We start from the raw sequence: 15,484 nt of genomic DNA, 5'->3' as shown, positions 1-15,484 counted from the left end.
TGCTATAGACTATTCTGTGGAGGTTTACTTCTCTTATGCCATGCAGAGCAAAAAGAGCACTATAACTCAAGTGAAGTGCAGTAGAGGAATGATTTGCTCCAAATACAGTAGAGTTTGGTGGATAGTGGATTATTCTCACTGAAAGGGGGAAACGTAGAGCTGAACTTCGAGAAAACAGATTCGCATCCTTCCTTTATCCCTGGGAATGCTCTTCCACTGTTGGACGGAAAGGAAATGTTACCCTTTTTCATAATTCTTCCCCTGGATGTGTGATTGGTTTCTAAAGTAAATGCCCTGGCAGCAAACAGAAGAAAACATTGTCTACAAGGAAGAATAAAAACCCTCACTTCTTGTTTGGACTAAATCCACTTTGTTTTTCAGTTAACTGGCCAAACCAAATACAAAATTTTTAGTACAGCTCTCTTAAATATACGCACAGCTTGTGATTCATTCTTCTAATAAGGATGCTATTTTGTGCTGCATCTGCGTGGTTCCTTAGCCTTTGTGAACTGAGACAAATAATTCTCTGTTCTGCTTGAGAGCAGCTGGCAGTTTGTGCAGCAGAACCAGCTGAGTGCTGCTGTGTGTGTTATGGCAGGCTGCAAACTCTTCTTGGTGGACCCCTGTTCAGAAGGAGCTCCTGGCAGTATGCAGGTATGGCAGGCCGTATTGGGGTTTCTGTGTCCACCCAGGAGTGAGTTTTTCCTCTTAAAAGGGTATAAATGATAGGGAATGGTGCAAAAGCTGTTGCAGTGGGAACTGTCTTGCTGCTCGAAGGGTAAACAGAGTAGGTCTGGCTGCATGCAAGGAGCAAACGTTTTTTTCTGTGCTGTGTGCATGCATGCCTTTGAGCTGCTGGACAGTTCTTAGGCGTACTGAATGCACAGTGTCTTGAAATGCCTAGTTCTTTTCACTCACTTCCCAGTGCAAGCTGTGTTTGAAGAATGAAAACCCATTAGGCTTGGAAGTCAAACTGAAGTGTCTCTTGGTTGCTTGAAATTACTATCTGCTTTTAAAAATCGAGGGCTGATGGCACACAGGTGTTGGTGAGCTGAAAAGTGAGCGGATCACAAAACAGTGCCAGTTGCCAATTGGGCCCAAATGGGACATGGAGTGCAGAAGGATTGGGCATATGGCTGCGAAAGTGTTACACAGTGCCAGGGTGTTCAGTCTCAAAAAGCTTTTAGGTGGCGATGAACATCTTGGGTTGTGTTTTCTGGTACAGATTACAGTGACTGAAAGAAAATTGGCTTTGTGGATTTGTGTTCAGCCAAGCAGATGAGCGTTTGTTGTACAAAACTCTGAAATGGTGTGTTCAGTCTCCAGTAGCAGTAGTAGGGTTTTGCCAGTCACAGTGTGTATCGAGCCTATATGCATTATTAATGTGAGCGTCCTGGCCTGGTGGTCTTAATTTCTAAGACTTAGTATCAGCACACTGAGAAGTAGTAGCCATCTGATCCTGCGTAGAAGTCTGAGGGCTGTACAATAGTTTGCAAACTCCAAAGTAGGTCAGACTCTTCTGTTACGAGTTCTTTATTTAAGCTGGAGGTAGCCAGAGCAGAGGGTGACTTCCGCAGTCTGATTTAGTCCTCGCTGAAGAGTCTGTCTTCGCTAGATTAATTGACAGAATTTTTCAGAGTTTTATTATGTAAAATCTTTTCTAGAAACTGCTGAAATTCCTCTGACGTTTTTCCATTCTTTACAAGTTAGGTTTAATGGGCAATCAAAGAATTGCCAAACAGTTGTATGTTGGGTTTCTTAACAATCTAGTCTTGATACGGTATGCAGCCAAGCTGGATTATACGTTGACTGCTGTTTAAAAACACAAGAAGTACTTTGCTCTCTAATTAACGGAGTGCTGTGGGTTTTTAATGTTCTATTCCTTTTATGAAAGTTTCTTTTAAGAAGGCTTAAAGTAGATGTGTTCTCTTTATGAGTTCACTTGGCCTTTTTGTAATGAACTTATTACGGAGCTTCACACATCTGTTGAAAAATGGAGCTTCTTATAGGCTACTGCAGTGTTTTTTCTGACTTTAATAGGCCTCGTTTATCCTATAAAGAAACATACATTTTCTTACCTGATCAAGTGAGCAAACAATAGGGGTCAGATGTGGCAAAGACCCTAACAAAAAGCACATGTCCAACCATCAGGGTGAGGTAAAGTCATATCGGGATTGCTTGAAGTTATTAATGGCAGTAAAATTTATGCTTCCTCCTGTTTTCCCAATTAAATTGAGAAACCTTTTTTTCCTAAGGTGGCTCTGCAGCAGCTGGTTCCAATACTTGTGTGAATATTGCCTGGGGTGTCTCCATTCCTTTATAGTTGAGGCAGGCTGAAGCACATTAAGTAACAGTTCAACTACAGCGACTAGTCTGTTGGAAAGCAGTAATTATTAAGGGATTTGTTTTAATGGTAGTTTTTTTATCATTTGTTGTGAGTATGGCCAAGACTTAAAAAAAAAAACCCAAACAACCCACAAAACCAAACAAACAAGCAAGTCTTACCAAAAGAAACACAAACCAAAATCATCTTTTAACATTCAACTTCTTATTCTTATTAGAAGTGCAGATATACCTAGTATGTCTAACTGACTTAAGGAGAGTGTTGGGTGCACAGTGTGTCTGAGGACTTAGTACTTACCTAAATACTTTAACTATGGATTAGACAGCAAACTTTAGTATTATTAAAGAAAAAATGAGATTTGATGTTGAGAAATGTAGAACTCGGAGAGATGTCGGTATCGCCAATACTGTGTTTGAAGCAGAAATAGAATCCCAGCTAGGCTTAAGGTAAAAGCCTTCACCGTGTCACTGCTTTGTGCTACTGGTAAATTGAAGTGAATTGTCAGGAAAGAATAACTGAAATTTATAACATCATATTTTTATATAAGCTTACAGATTTTTGAAGTCTGTTGTCTTAAGATTTTTCTGACTCCTTTAACACTGTCTGGAGCTGGAAACAGTGTTCTTCTATTTTGTAGCTATTACAGGTGGATCCTTGCTAATCTGAACACAGCCTTTGACTGTTCAGGTGAGTGAAAGTGCGTTGCTGTTATGCTCACAAGTGCACATGGGTATTTAGCTGTGTTTTTAGCTTTTTTAGTGGAGAGGATAACTTTGGTGTAACACAAGAGGCTAACTCAATGAGTGTTGTCTGAGAACAGAAATGCTTATGGCAGCAGCAAGGACAGGAGTGGAGAGATGGCAGCAATCTAAAAATGAGAGGGCTGAGTTTTTGGAAATTCACTAAACATTAATGGGAAGGATCCCCTGAGCCAGTATTTCTGCTGTGGAACTTACAATATGTGACTGCATAATTAATTGAATTCTTTTAACTGTTTCTTTGCATATTGCAAGAGCAAATTAATACTTGACAGTAGAAAGTAAATCTAGTCTTCTACATTAACTATTGACGTGTGAAAGCTTTATAGGGCATAACTTGGATGCCTAAAGTGTGACGGGACAGAAACAACCAGCTCTAGTTTCTTGGAAAATCTCCATAAAGAAAGGGTGAGGCACTTCTGCTGGTTTCCTAACCTATGGCAAAATCTTCATAAAGCCTGTATAAGGGCCAGGGCAGAAGAGAGAGGAGCACCTTTTCCAAAGCCCTTGTGAAGCCTGCGGGCAGAGGGATGGTCTCAAAGGATCATGTGGAACAATTTTTCAGATGTAGTAGTCTCGTAGATCCTGAGGCTTTTACGAGTTCAGATGTAAGGGGGAAGGTTACAATTGCTTTCCTTTTTGGAAATGTGGAAACATCTTAACTCACAAGTTTCTGCTGTTTATCTAAGAGCTTCTCGGGTAACCTCCAACCAACTGCATTCTCCATGTCTGCAGTTACTAAGGTGAGAAATCCTTTGTCGGTTGACAGTATTATCTTCAGACTCTTTGAGCTGATGGAGGCGGGGAAAGAAATGCCAACATAAAAATGTATTGCACTACAGCAAGTATGGTGCTGGTATATCTCTGTACAATCAATTTTTGTTCCTTTGGTCTCTGACGTAGAGACACTGTACAGGATGGGTTGTGATTTTACATATTCGTGTAGTCTCATTGCATAAAGCAGAACTTTCTTTGTGAGGCTGGGGTCTCAAATAGCTTTTCCAAAAAAAAAGACAGACATCAGATCTGTGAGAAATATGTAGATCATCAACAAATGACCTTTTAAATAACAGAACTGTAATGTTTTCACAATAAGAAGAATGCAGTTGAATGGTTTACCTTTCTTCCAAGACTTTGCCAATAGGAGTATGCTGGTGGGTGCACAAGAACAGTATCTTTTGAACAATATGGAGCTTAACTCTTGTTATCTGGAGGACTCAAAAGCTCAACCAATATGTAACTCCACTTTTGGGGCTTAGATTTGAACCTCAGCTTTGTACTTCATTGACTTGGAAACATGGGTGAAAGCAGTTTCCATTTCAATACAGTCGTCTCTATCTCAAAGTGAAAGGTAGCATCCTGTGTTGTTTTGTTTTCTTTCCCTTGTTCAAGCAGGAGCATTTTGAAATATAGCTGCACCATCCTTTCAGAACTGAGGCTGCTCTGCTGTGGAGCTGAAGCTTGCAGAGCCAGCGCATGGAAAACCTCCACTTAATTCCAGACAAGATTGGAAGGGTGGTTTTAGAGCAGAGAAGTCTGAATATTTTCTAGTAATTGTAATTAGAGCAGTTGATGTAGTTTAATTAAAATATAGTACAGATATGGCAAAAGATTTGCATGTCCTGTAAATTTATGTTTAATCGTATAGCATTTAATCTATGTAGCTTGATGAAGACTTCTAAAGGAACAGCCTTATGTGGAATTTTTTCCATCTACTTTGGAAGTGGTTGTTTTCTTAGTTTGATTCAGACTGAGCACCACCTCTTCTAATTTCCAGCTTCTTGTAATAATGATAGTTACTTCTTTTTCTGTCTCTTGCTTTCTTCCTTGGTCATAGCCAGACTTGAAATGTATTTCTTTTGAGGAGAAAAGAGAAGTAGCTTTATCATCTTCCTTCAGGGATAATCTTATTGCTTCCTGTTTTCTTTCTCATCTGAACTTGTAATGGATTTAGCTTTGGTTTGTGCAGTATATGGAAATTACAACCAATCAACTTCCCATTTCTGTGTGAATTCACATGAGTTCAAGTATGATTCAAAAAGCTTCAAAAAGCCCAACCAAACAACAAAAAAACCCAAACCCCAACTATGGCAAAATCAGGGTTTTAAGTTAGGGTTATGATATGAAGCCAGTTTAAAATAAGACTAAGGTGGCACAAGGGGGATTATTAGTTTGTAATTAATATCATAATGCGTTATTTACAATGCCTAGTCTCCTTGAGTATGAGCAGATTTGAAAATTCTTTCAGGTTCTCTTGATAAAATAAACTGATATATCCAATATGATTTATATTTACATATGTAAATCAAACCAGTATGTGTTTAAACCACACATGGAGTAACTTAGTCCAACTGTTTCAGAGTTGGTTGCAAGGAATAACATGGGACAGAGGTATGCAGAGGTACTTTGCCATCACTTTTTTCCTAAGCTCACTGCCAATTATGATACATGTGAATAAACTCTTGATTTTATTGTTTTCTGACAGCAGTATGAGACGGTGTATGGATCTGTTATTCAGTTTGTGACGTTCTTATCCAGCTAGATTTCTTGTTTGCCTAATTCTGCAGTAGATTTGACTTGGGAGTATCAGAGTTTGAAATTTAAATGAGGATTCATTCTGCTGTTTTAATAGGTATTTACCTTCCTTTGTGTTCTGGTTTTGATTTAATGTAGTTAATGTTTTGCACATGGTTGGATAGGGGTTTCTCCTATCTAATGTGGAGACATTGATGATTCCATTAGAAATGATGGCTACTTGAATTACTGATAGTGTTACATTTGAATAATTTAGTCCAGAATTTATATTCTCATTTTTACTTTAGCATTTGAAAGCTGAATGCTGCTGCTGCTGCAACCCAGATTGGCATTTCAGTTTTAAAGCTTTAGGGTTTCTCTTTTGTTATTGTGGAGCTAATGGAGGATTTTTTTCATTTTAAACTCACAAACTCAATGAAAATGTAGGGCCTGATCTCATGATCAAGAAATTTTTTTTTTCTTTAGCTTCTGCTACCAGTACCATTTATATCTTTAACCGTAGTAAGAACTAGACATGGAATTTGGGCGTTGGTCCACAGAACTGGCACATGGCTTCTTATTAATGTTCAAAGGCTAAAAATCTGAAGCCATTTTGAACTCAAAACCCATCATGTATTTATTTCCCTCTCTAATTTGCAGAAAACTAGTTGTGAAAATAGCCCGAGGGACCTGATATTTTTCCATCCCAGCTGCTCCAGCTGAACTACAGCTGCAAAAAAAACCCTAAGTATTGTTTCTATAAACTGTTGAGTGTATTTTATAACACAATAATTCCCACAAAATCAGTAACTGCAGTTAATGACCGGTTTGTTAAGGCATTAACTGCACTCAGCTGGGAATGACCAATTTCTCTGGAATGGCTGTATAAGAACTAAGGATAATTCAGTAACACTTTCAAATAATTATTTGGTTAATTAATGGTAAATTCCTGTGGAAATCCTATCAAAGTACTTGTGACCCCCACATTTAATATCCAATGAGTTCATTATGATTCATGTTTTATTGCCATAAATACCAGAAGAATCCATAATGACTAGGCCATTATTTTCCAGGGCTGCCCTTACTGCTTTAGGCCATTTGGCTATTCCACCTTCAGTCATAAAAAGCTCGATGCTCAAAACTACCAGCATTTGTAGGCCACAACTTTCTGGCACCCCACCAAAACTTTGGTCATTTTTATGAACACGTTTGGCAGAGGTCTGTTTGTTTGTGTTTTTTTTTTTTCTTTTCTTTCTCTTGCTCTTTCTAGTTAGGGGAATAATTGATGCCTACTGTACTAGGTCATAAGGAAGTCTTTCTTTCAGTGTCTGCTTTTTCATGTGTGGCCTTCAGTAGTTGTCAAAAATAGCAGAAAAGGTATCACTTCCATGCTTTGGAAAGCTGTTCTCCAGCCAGGTACTGGGCAGGGCTTGAAATTTTTACAGCCAAGTCTCTAAACAAGGATTGACTTAGGGCTTTTTTTGTTTGCTTTCAGATGAGTATAAAATAATTTTTAAAAAAACAGTTGGTATTTTTGAGAGTGAAGTCCCTATGCAAAAGGGCAGCAGTTGGCTTGGTGGATTTTTCAACCAGTCTGTCACATCTTACTCTTTTATAAAATCTTCAGGCTGCAGGATGATGCTTAGTCTTTAAAAGGCTATAGCTGTTGAATCTGTTCTCTTCTGAACCTGCTACAAACTAGTTATGCACAATTTCCAGTCAACTTTCCAATAGGCTGTATGCCTCATAATTGAGCATGGGATTAACAATTGCATTAAATCATGCAGGCTGTGCTTAGAAACAACCACCTCCTCTTGATTTTCCTGAAGCGTTTTATTCTTTGGATTGTGAGTTGCCGCTGCTTTGCATGAGAACTGGAAGTCAGGAGGTTCTGCTTTTTCTCCACCAAAGTACTTCCATAGGGAGAGTGGGACAGTGAAATTTCCAGAGATCAGCCTGAAGTTTGTTCCTTTCTAGGAAATTAAAATTAAACTTAAAATGCATACACCATTAAATACTTAAAAGCTGGTTTAGTTGCACACTTTTCTTTTAGCTTTAGTTCTGTAGTTTATTTTCATCTTTGAGTTAGTAGAATTCATGGTGGGGTTTTTTGTGTTTGTTCACAATTGAAAAATACTTCCTTGCTGAGCCTATTCGGTAAGTGCCTGTGATTTAAATGCTCTAAACTATTCTCTCTGTGTTGACAGTAGGACAGGGGAATTTAGAGAAAATGGGTCAATTAACTGCACGGCAAGGAGTTTAAATTCAGCTCTTTTTTTGAAACTATAGCTGTCTTTGCCTTTTGTATGTTATGAAATCTGCCTTATGGAACATACTTGGAGAGAATGATTTAAGTGCCAGTCATTAGTTTGTTCAGATAAAATAAATTTTTTGGGGCTTTAGATATTCTTAATACTTTGAGTATCTAGGTGGTTTTGATTATTTTGGTAGTTTAGAAGCAGAGGCAGTGCTGTCATTCAGCGCTGATACCCAGGGTGTTCTTCAGGCATCAGAAGGGTTATTGTGACAGGCTGGACCTTTAGGGAAAAAAAGGGAGAGAAAATTACGCAAAGAGTTTCTTAAAAAACAGAAGCCCTTTGCTGCGATAGTGGACTATTTTATTTGGAAAGTAAGCTACCAGTATTACCAAATAGAAAACTGCTGTTGCTACCAAATGTTAAGACTGTATCTTAGCTGATGCTTTATCTTGGCACAAATGAATCTTGCAAAAATAAGGAGGGGGAAAAAACCCATGAAGGATGGAGGTTAATCAGATACAAAGGAGCATCATTCTTGTTGACTGTCTGCCAGTTCATACCTGCTGAAGGTCTAGTCCAGCTTCACTCTAGTTTGTTTTTCCTGTTGCTGTTCCGAGTAGCCAGCTTTCCTCCCTTTCATAGTGACTTACCTTTTACTTCACATAGTGGTTCCTGCATTATCCAGCAAAGTGTAATTGTGATTTGAGTCTTGGTGTTTGAGTCTTAAATAGAGGCATAGGAAGAAGTGTTAAGAGCAGTGTAAACAGGTCTTTTTTTTTCTAGCCTCATGAAATTTGAAGGTATAATTTAGTCTTTAAATGTTTATATTTGCTTAGGAGAAGCCTTTAGCTTTATGTATGGGGAAGTTTTTTTTTCATGTAATTGTTGGGTTTACAATGTCACTACAAGTGAATAGGTGGGTAAGATGACCAGTCACCAGAGGAGCACGAAGGATAAACACTTAATTTTGTTTGCTTAAAACAGTGTGTATGCTTTAGCAACTGTAGTGCTGTCTGTGCTTTTATTGTAATAATAGCCACAGTAGCTTTCAAATTTGGGCATTATCCTTTCTCCAGCTGTTAAGTACGTGGAGAGTTGTCAGGCAAGTCACCTTTTTCCAAACAGGTAAGAATCCAGAAGGATCTAAAAGGTCAGCTTTGTTTTTTGGTTTGGCATGGGAAAGAATACTTCACTGTTGGATGGCAACTGCTAGAAGGGTTTCCTGGGTCTTTTTTGGTAATTCAGTTTTGAAAAAAGTTGCAAATGTGCATTCTCAGGATAAAGGCATCATATCCTTGCTGCTTAAAGGAAACTCCAGCTCCCAATGATGTATGCAGAAGAAAAATTTAACTGTGGTGGTTGCTGTTTGAGGTCTTGATGCTTTGCTAAAGTGTTGAACAGATTATGTTCTAACTTAGCTTAAATAGAAGTGGGAGGATATTTCTGATCAGTTACAGAAGAACTGTGAATAAATTCTGAATTGGTCACCTTATTACATCTTGGTCTACCTAATATGAACATTTTACCCCGTATATAGCCAGGATCCTGCTAGTGTAGGGCTAGAGGAGAGCTCAAGAGAATGCTCAGTCCAGACTTCAGCAGTGAGTCAGGATCAAATTTGCCTGTGTTGTTCTTAAACATCTGTACGTTTGTCTAAGCTAGTTTTATAGAACCTTTTGGCTAAATTCTTCACAGCCTAGTTGCGTTAACTGCTCCAATTTTTCTTGAGACTCTTTTTCTTTGGTAAGTATTAATGTGAAAATATACTAATGTTGTCCTTGAATTGTTTGAAACAAAAGGCACCCATAGGATAATGTTATTGTTTAGGATAATAAAACAACCAGTATGTGACTGACTTGAAAGGCACGAGATTCCTTCTACAACACTTTTTAGTGTTAGTTCTTATTTTTCTCTCTGGCATTTTTAGTTTCTTTATCATTTCACTTTGCGACAAGCTTGTTGTTTCAACAGGAATATCTACAGCTAAATTGGTGTTACATTTGATACTAGATTTCCTGGCTGGAAACTAATGAAGGCTTTGTTTTGATGGCCTATCATTATTAAGTGTTCCTTCTGCAAATTATATTCCTTGCAAAGTGGGGTTAAGGAAGTGTTTTGAGGTGCTGGGAAGAGGGAAAGTAGTTACTGTTGCCTTTTCCCTCTTTGTAGAAAACCGTGGTTGATTTGGATAGGTCAGGCAACGCTCTTTCATTAATGTTGCATTTCTGATTTAAATTTTCCTTCTGTTCGCTAGGATTTTTGGTGCTTTTTGTTTTCCCCTTAAGTGTTTACACCACCTAAAGTACCAGGCTTCTATTAATACGGATTTTTTTCTCTTTCTAGCAAATGAAAACTACAAACAAGTAGCAATGTGTATTCTGTATCACATAAGCATGGATGATCGCTTTAAATCAATGTTTGCGTACACGGACTGTATCCCGCAGGTATGTGCTTTTCCGTACGGTGAGGGGGTAAGTGCATCTTTCCCTGTGCGCCTCTTTTCCTCGCTCGTAGCAGAGCTCGCACTGACACCCGCAGGTGAAAGCAGGAACCACCACGATGCTGCTGAGTCGGTAGCGAACCACCTACTCGTCGGGACTGTTCTTGCTGAATGTAATGGTCCCCAGAAAAAGGAGAGGTGACTCGTTCTCTGTCGGTGCTACTAGCACTTGAGCTGCATCAATGAATTGGTAAAAATACAGGTGACCTGATGAATTTCTGTGGAAGATCAGGAATGCTCGGAAGAGATTAAAGCTTGTGCACAGCAGGTCCTTAGAGAACCTTGTGGAAAGTATTTCCTTTACAGTTTTAGAAGGCATTCTTTTCTGATCCCATTGGATATCAAAATTTCAGCGTCTCCAGTATTACAGGATATGAACTGGAAACCAGCCAAGCAGAGTTATGTTGCTCATGACAATTCCTTTTCCAACTGCAGGCATGTACATCAGGGGAGAATTGAAAACTGTGGAAGGCTCTTCACCCATCTTTCAGGCTACAGTTTGTTGCATAACATTTTGTCTCTAGTCAAAGTCTTTGATCCAAGTGCAGACACAATATCATGGGGCTTTGGGTTTTTTGTGTATGTTTTTGTGTGTCTTGTAGTTTGTTGTGTGGGTTTTTTTTTTAACAAGTATCAAATCCTCTCTTACTGATCTTTTTCTCAGTCTTGATGAGGCTGGAGTTGAGAGCCTGTGTTGCATAAGTGTAAAAACTCTCCAGTAGCTTCTTCAGAATTGCACTACGGTGTCTTCTTTCCTGCCAACTATGTTTTTAACATCACATGCATCCAGAATGGGAAGTTGCCATGGAAAGTTTTCAGAATGTTTCTGGTCATTATCTCATGACAAAAATGGTGATGTTTTTCCACATACAGGAGGATTTTTGGAGGCTAGAGAGGGGAGAACTGGTGGGAATAACTAGTGTGTGTTACAAATGGTCTTGTAAACATCCCGCCCACTGCCTTTTCTGCCACAAGAAGCAGCTATACGTTAAGGCATTTGCATGATATAAGGGATTGATGATGCACGGTGTTTCAGGGCTCGCTTATGACATGCTTTCAGGAAATCTTGGCATGGCTCTTAGATGCCCAGTGCCAACTGTAGAGAGTGTGGAAACTTCAGTGACATCATACTCTGAGCTTTGAACATCACTGTTCTAATAGGCAGTGACTGCTCACACCAGTGCTTACGGAGCTGTACCCATAGACTAGAGGAGGAGGAAAGAGGTCCACTGCCTTCATCAGACTTCGGCTAAAACTGCAAAATTCAAAGGATACCTATTGCTATTGATGCTTCAGTGATCAATGTGTTTATTCACGGATCGCATCTGCTGACTGTTCAAAAAGGACAAGCTGGACAATAAGAGCTTGAATTTTATTAATGAGTGTTCAAAATTAGGATAGTCAAGGAAGACAGAGGTAGCAGAAAACATAGGGAAGGCATCATGAGAAGAAAACAACCTTTTTAAAAGGACTCCCTGCCATCTGATTCTACCCCGGAAAACGAAATTCCAAATAGTAGTGTGTGCCCTTCAGAGGGATTGTTTCCTTTTGAGGAAAGGTGAACACCCCAACCGGCAAATACCCGGTAAGGAATGTTTCGCTATTGTAGCGAGCGATTGGAAGATCCATCCCCTGTTGTCGTTTTGAACAGGCGAAGTGCCTGACAAGGGCTCGTGCGTGCTGTCCCAGGTGAACATCCTCGTGGACTGGAGGAGTTAGTGGGTGCTATTCTAGTAACAGTTAAAAGTGAGTATTAACAGTTCATTCTTGTTGAGACCTCAGCAACGCGTGTTTTGTTTAAATAGGTGCAAATGCCATCCAGATGCTTATAAAAGCCTTTACTGGTAATAACCTGGCCAATCAAAGGGCATGGTTAGGCAGTGATGTCATGGCGATATTTAATATTTTACCGCAGAGCAGTGTGCGAGGCTCTCCGCAGCTACCCACATGTTTTCCACCACGGTTGTCCTGTTTGGCCCCTCTTTGATCTGTAAGCTTCTTTTCAGCTTAATGCTGGTAAACGTCCTCTCTTGACAGCACCCTTTGCTCCTGTCCGCCATTATCTGCTGAAGTTCAGAAACCAGAGCATCACTTCAAACAGCAGAGTTAGGGAGTAGCCGGTCAGGAGAGATTCCTGAGGCATGCAGTTCTGGCATAATCATTCAAAGATGTTTGAGCTGGGCTTGGGGAGGGGGTTGGACAGAGGTGTATGCGAACAGAGAGCTGTGGGGGTTGGCCTCTGGTCACTGGTAAATAAGTGAAGGCAGGTGCCAGAGAGTCTAGACACAGTGATTTCAGTCCTGGTCTGTGGTATCTGATACTCAATATGGGACTTGTCTGATTGAACACTACTGCCTCTTCATTGCACATGCTGCAGTCTTTTTACTGCCTTCCTGTTAAATCAGTAAAAGATGACAATGGACATAGTAAAAGCAGAACAAATTTAATTTTAATATTTCCTATTTGGCAGCAATTACTCTTCCTTTTGAAGTGGCACAAGAAGCAATCAAATTAAATGAAGACATAATGGGAAACATGGAGCTCGTACAAAACTATTATTTTAGAATTTGAACGGCTTTAATTGAAACTGGATATATTTTTTCTTTTTATAGAGAAGTAGTTCAGTAATTAACAGTGTAATCCCATCTTGTTAAACATCTAATTTCCACGGATTTTGTATTGTGTAAGTAATGAGAATGTTTCCCTTCAAATTATTTGAAGGGTTTTTAAAATCTGGTTTTAAAGGTTTTGTAACAGAAGAGTTGCAGGGGGTGATGTTTTGAATGCTCATATTCTACTTGTTAAGTGGCAACTTTCTTCTCTGGTTAATTGACGCTTATGTGACTGTCAGGCTTACAGATTTAACAAACTAGGGATTTCATAAGTTCTTATAACAACCAAGGGAAATCTGATTCTACCTTTTTAAGAAAGGGAGGAAGAAATCAATGATAGGTTTTAAATCAGTACATGAAAGTCCCAGAAAATGAGATTAATAACTATGTTGTAACATAAAGATCTTTATTACATTCTGTTTGGGTCCATTTGAAATGACAGCCTGTTTCTGATAGTAGATAAACACACAGAATTGCTGTAGTAAAATACTTTGGAGTGAAATTACTGCAATCCTATTGTTCCTTTTTTTTTTTTCCCTCCTCTCTAAATGAGTTGTTCACCCACTTTCTCTAGTTTTTAATGCATTACAAACTGTCTTTCCACCAGGGGGCAAGCACACAGATATTTAATTGTTACTTAATGCTTTCTTCTCAACCCTTTTTGACAGAAACTGAGCTATGTTTGTGGGTGGTTTTTTTGTGCTTTATGTCCCGCTTATCTTTAGGTTCAGTTGTTTCTACTTCCAGTAATCTCAGTCTTGTTATCACACTGCTTTGCATTATAATCTTGATGTGTTGTATGAACTGAGCAGGCTTTAGGGGCAAACAGGGTGATGTCCTGCAGCCCGTTGATGAGGAAGCCATGCAATATGTCTGCCATGGCTGGAAACAGAAAAAGAGAGAAACATATTTGAGTCATGTTTGTATATTCAATATGCCATTTCAAAAAATGTTCATCTTGGAAAAAATAAGACTAGATAGCCTGTGCTGTAATGGACAATGCAGGTGCCAGATATATAAAATAATGGCAATCCATAGGTTATTTGCCTAAGGAATCATCTGGAAATTCACTGACGCTTACTAAAGAGTTGGAACAGCATTATAGGCGATTGTCTACTTATGTTAACCCAGGTTGTTCTGTCACGTTCTTGTTCTGCTACTGAGAAGTCTTTGGTATATGGCAGTGTTCAATTCTAGCCATGGAAGCTGCAAAGATAAAGCACACTGCTGCAGATACAGCTAACATCTCTCAATGGAGTCATCTTAAAGCAAAATTGTACTAGAATTATTCTGCAATTAAGTACCTGTTTAGAGTCATAATTTTGTTAAACAACCAGGTATTAATCTGAATTTCTCAAACTAAGTTGGGTTTTTTCCCTATGTTAAGTCTGTCTAAACTTTCAAAACAGATTTATCCATTCACAACTTTAAAAAACAGTAAAATAAAAAATTCAGTGGTAACAATTGAATGTAACTAACCCAAGTTAATTTAAGGTGATGAGTGACTGCCATTTTTGGCACTTCATAAGCATTGTTTTCCCCAGATAATGGAACTATACATCTTGTGCCCTTAACCTTTATGACTTATGACTGAACTTATGAATGTTCAGGAGGGCCAGTTGTGATAGGACAAGGGGTAATGGTTTTAAAATAGAGGGAGGTAGATTCAGGTTGGATATTAGGAAAAAATTTTTTACCATGAGAGTTGTAGAACACTGGAACAGGTTGCCCAGAGAGGTGGTGGATGCTCCATCCCTGGAGACGTTCAAGGCCCGGTTGGATGAGGCCCTGAGCAACCTGATCTAGTTGGAGATATCCCTGTTCCTTGCAGGGGGGTTGGACTAGATGACCTTTGAAGGTCCCTTCCAGCCCTAACGATTCTATGATTCTATGACTTTACTGTTCTTGTAAAAATGCTGAATATTAAATTAAAAAAAAAAAAGCTGCTGTAGTTGACATCATAACATTGCTCTTCTAATGCTTTGGAAGGGTTAATGACTTAAGTGTGTTTGTGTTTCTTGGCAGTTAATGAAGATGCTTTTTGAATGTCCTGATGAACGAGTTGACCTGGAACTCATTTCTTTCTGTATTAACCTTGCTGCTAACAAAAGAAATGTACAACTCATCTGCGAAGGTAAGCATACTGAGGTTTTACTGTTTTCTTGGAGATCACAACACTTACATATATTTATATATATATAAAAATAATGTATATTTGAGTTATTTATAAATTTATGTACATATATGTATCTTTTAAAAATAAAATGCACCTTATTGGGTAATGATTGCAAGCAAATGGCCATATCTTCCCCAAAATTGGTCTTGGTGGCAGGAATGACACTGTATAGCCACACATGCCCACATGTCTCATGTGCATGTAGTTCTGTAAAACACACTGATGACATTACTCTGGGAAACTGTGGCTGTATGGACAGATCAAGATTTTCTTCTACCTGATGCTGAAAATCCATCTTCAGCTGATTGATGTTTTCACCTGC

At 38.9% G+C, this 15,484-nt stretch overlaps 1 protein-coding gene across 1 annotated transcript in view; it reads left to right on the top strand.

The window, feature by feature from the left end:
• The window catches only part of KIFAP3 (kinesin associated protein 3), a 69,267-nt gene that overhangs the window by 17,358 nt on the left and 36,425 nt on the right, over window positions 1-15,484 (top strand). Inside the window, exons 11-12 of the mRNA XM_086617370.1 lie at window positions 10,218-10,318; window positions 15,012-15,120. Coding sequence (XP_086473496.1) covers window positions 10,218-10,318; window positions 15,012-15,120 — 210 coding nt within the window. The remainder of the gene's footprint in view (window positions 1-10,217; window positions 10,319-15,011; window positions 15,121-15,484) is intronic.

Source organism: Tauraco erythrolophus, chromosome 10 (genome assembly GCF_009769465.1).
Source record: "Tauraco erythrolophus isolate bTauEry1 chromosome 10, bTauEry1.pri, whole genome shotgun sequence".
In the NCBI taxonomy this organism is placed as follows: Eukaryota; Metazoa; Chordata; class Aves; order Musophagiformes; family Musophagidae; genus Tauraco; species Tauraco erythrolophus.
This window is presented reverse-complemented; position numbering and strand designations above follow the sequence as displayed.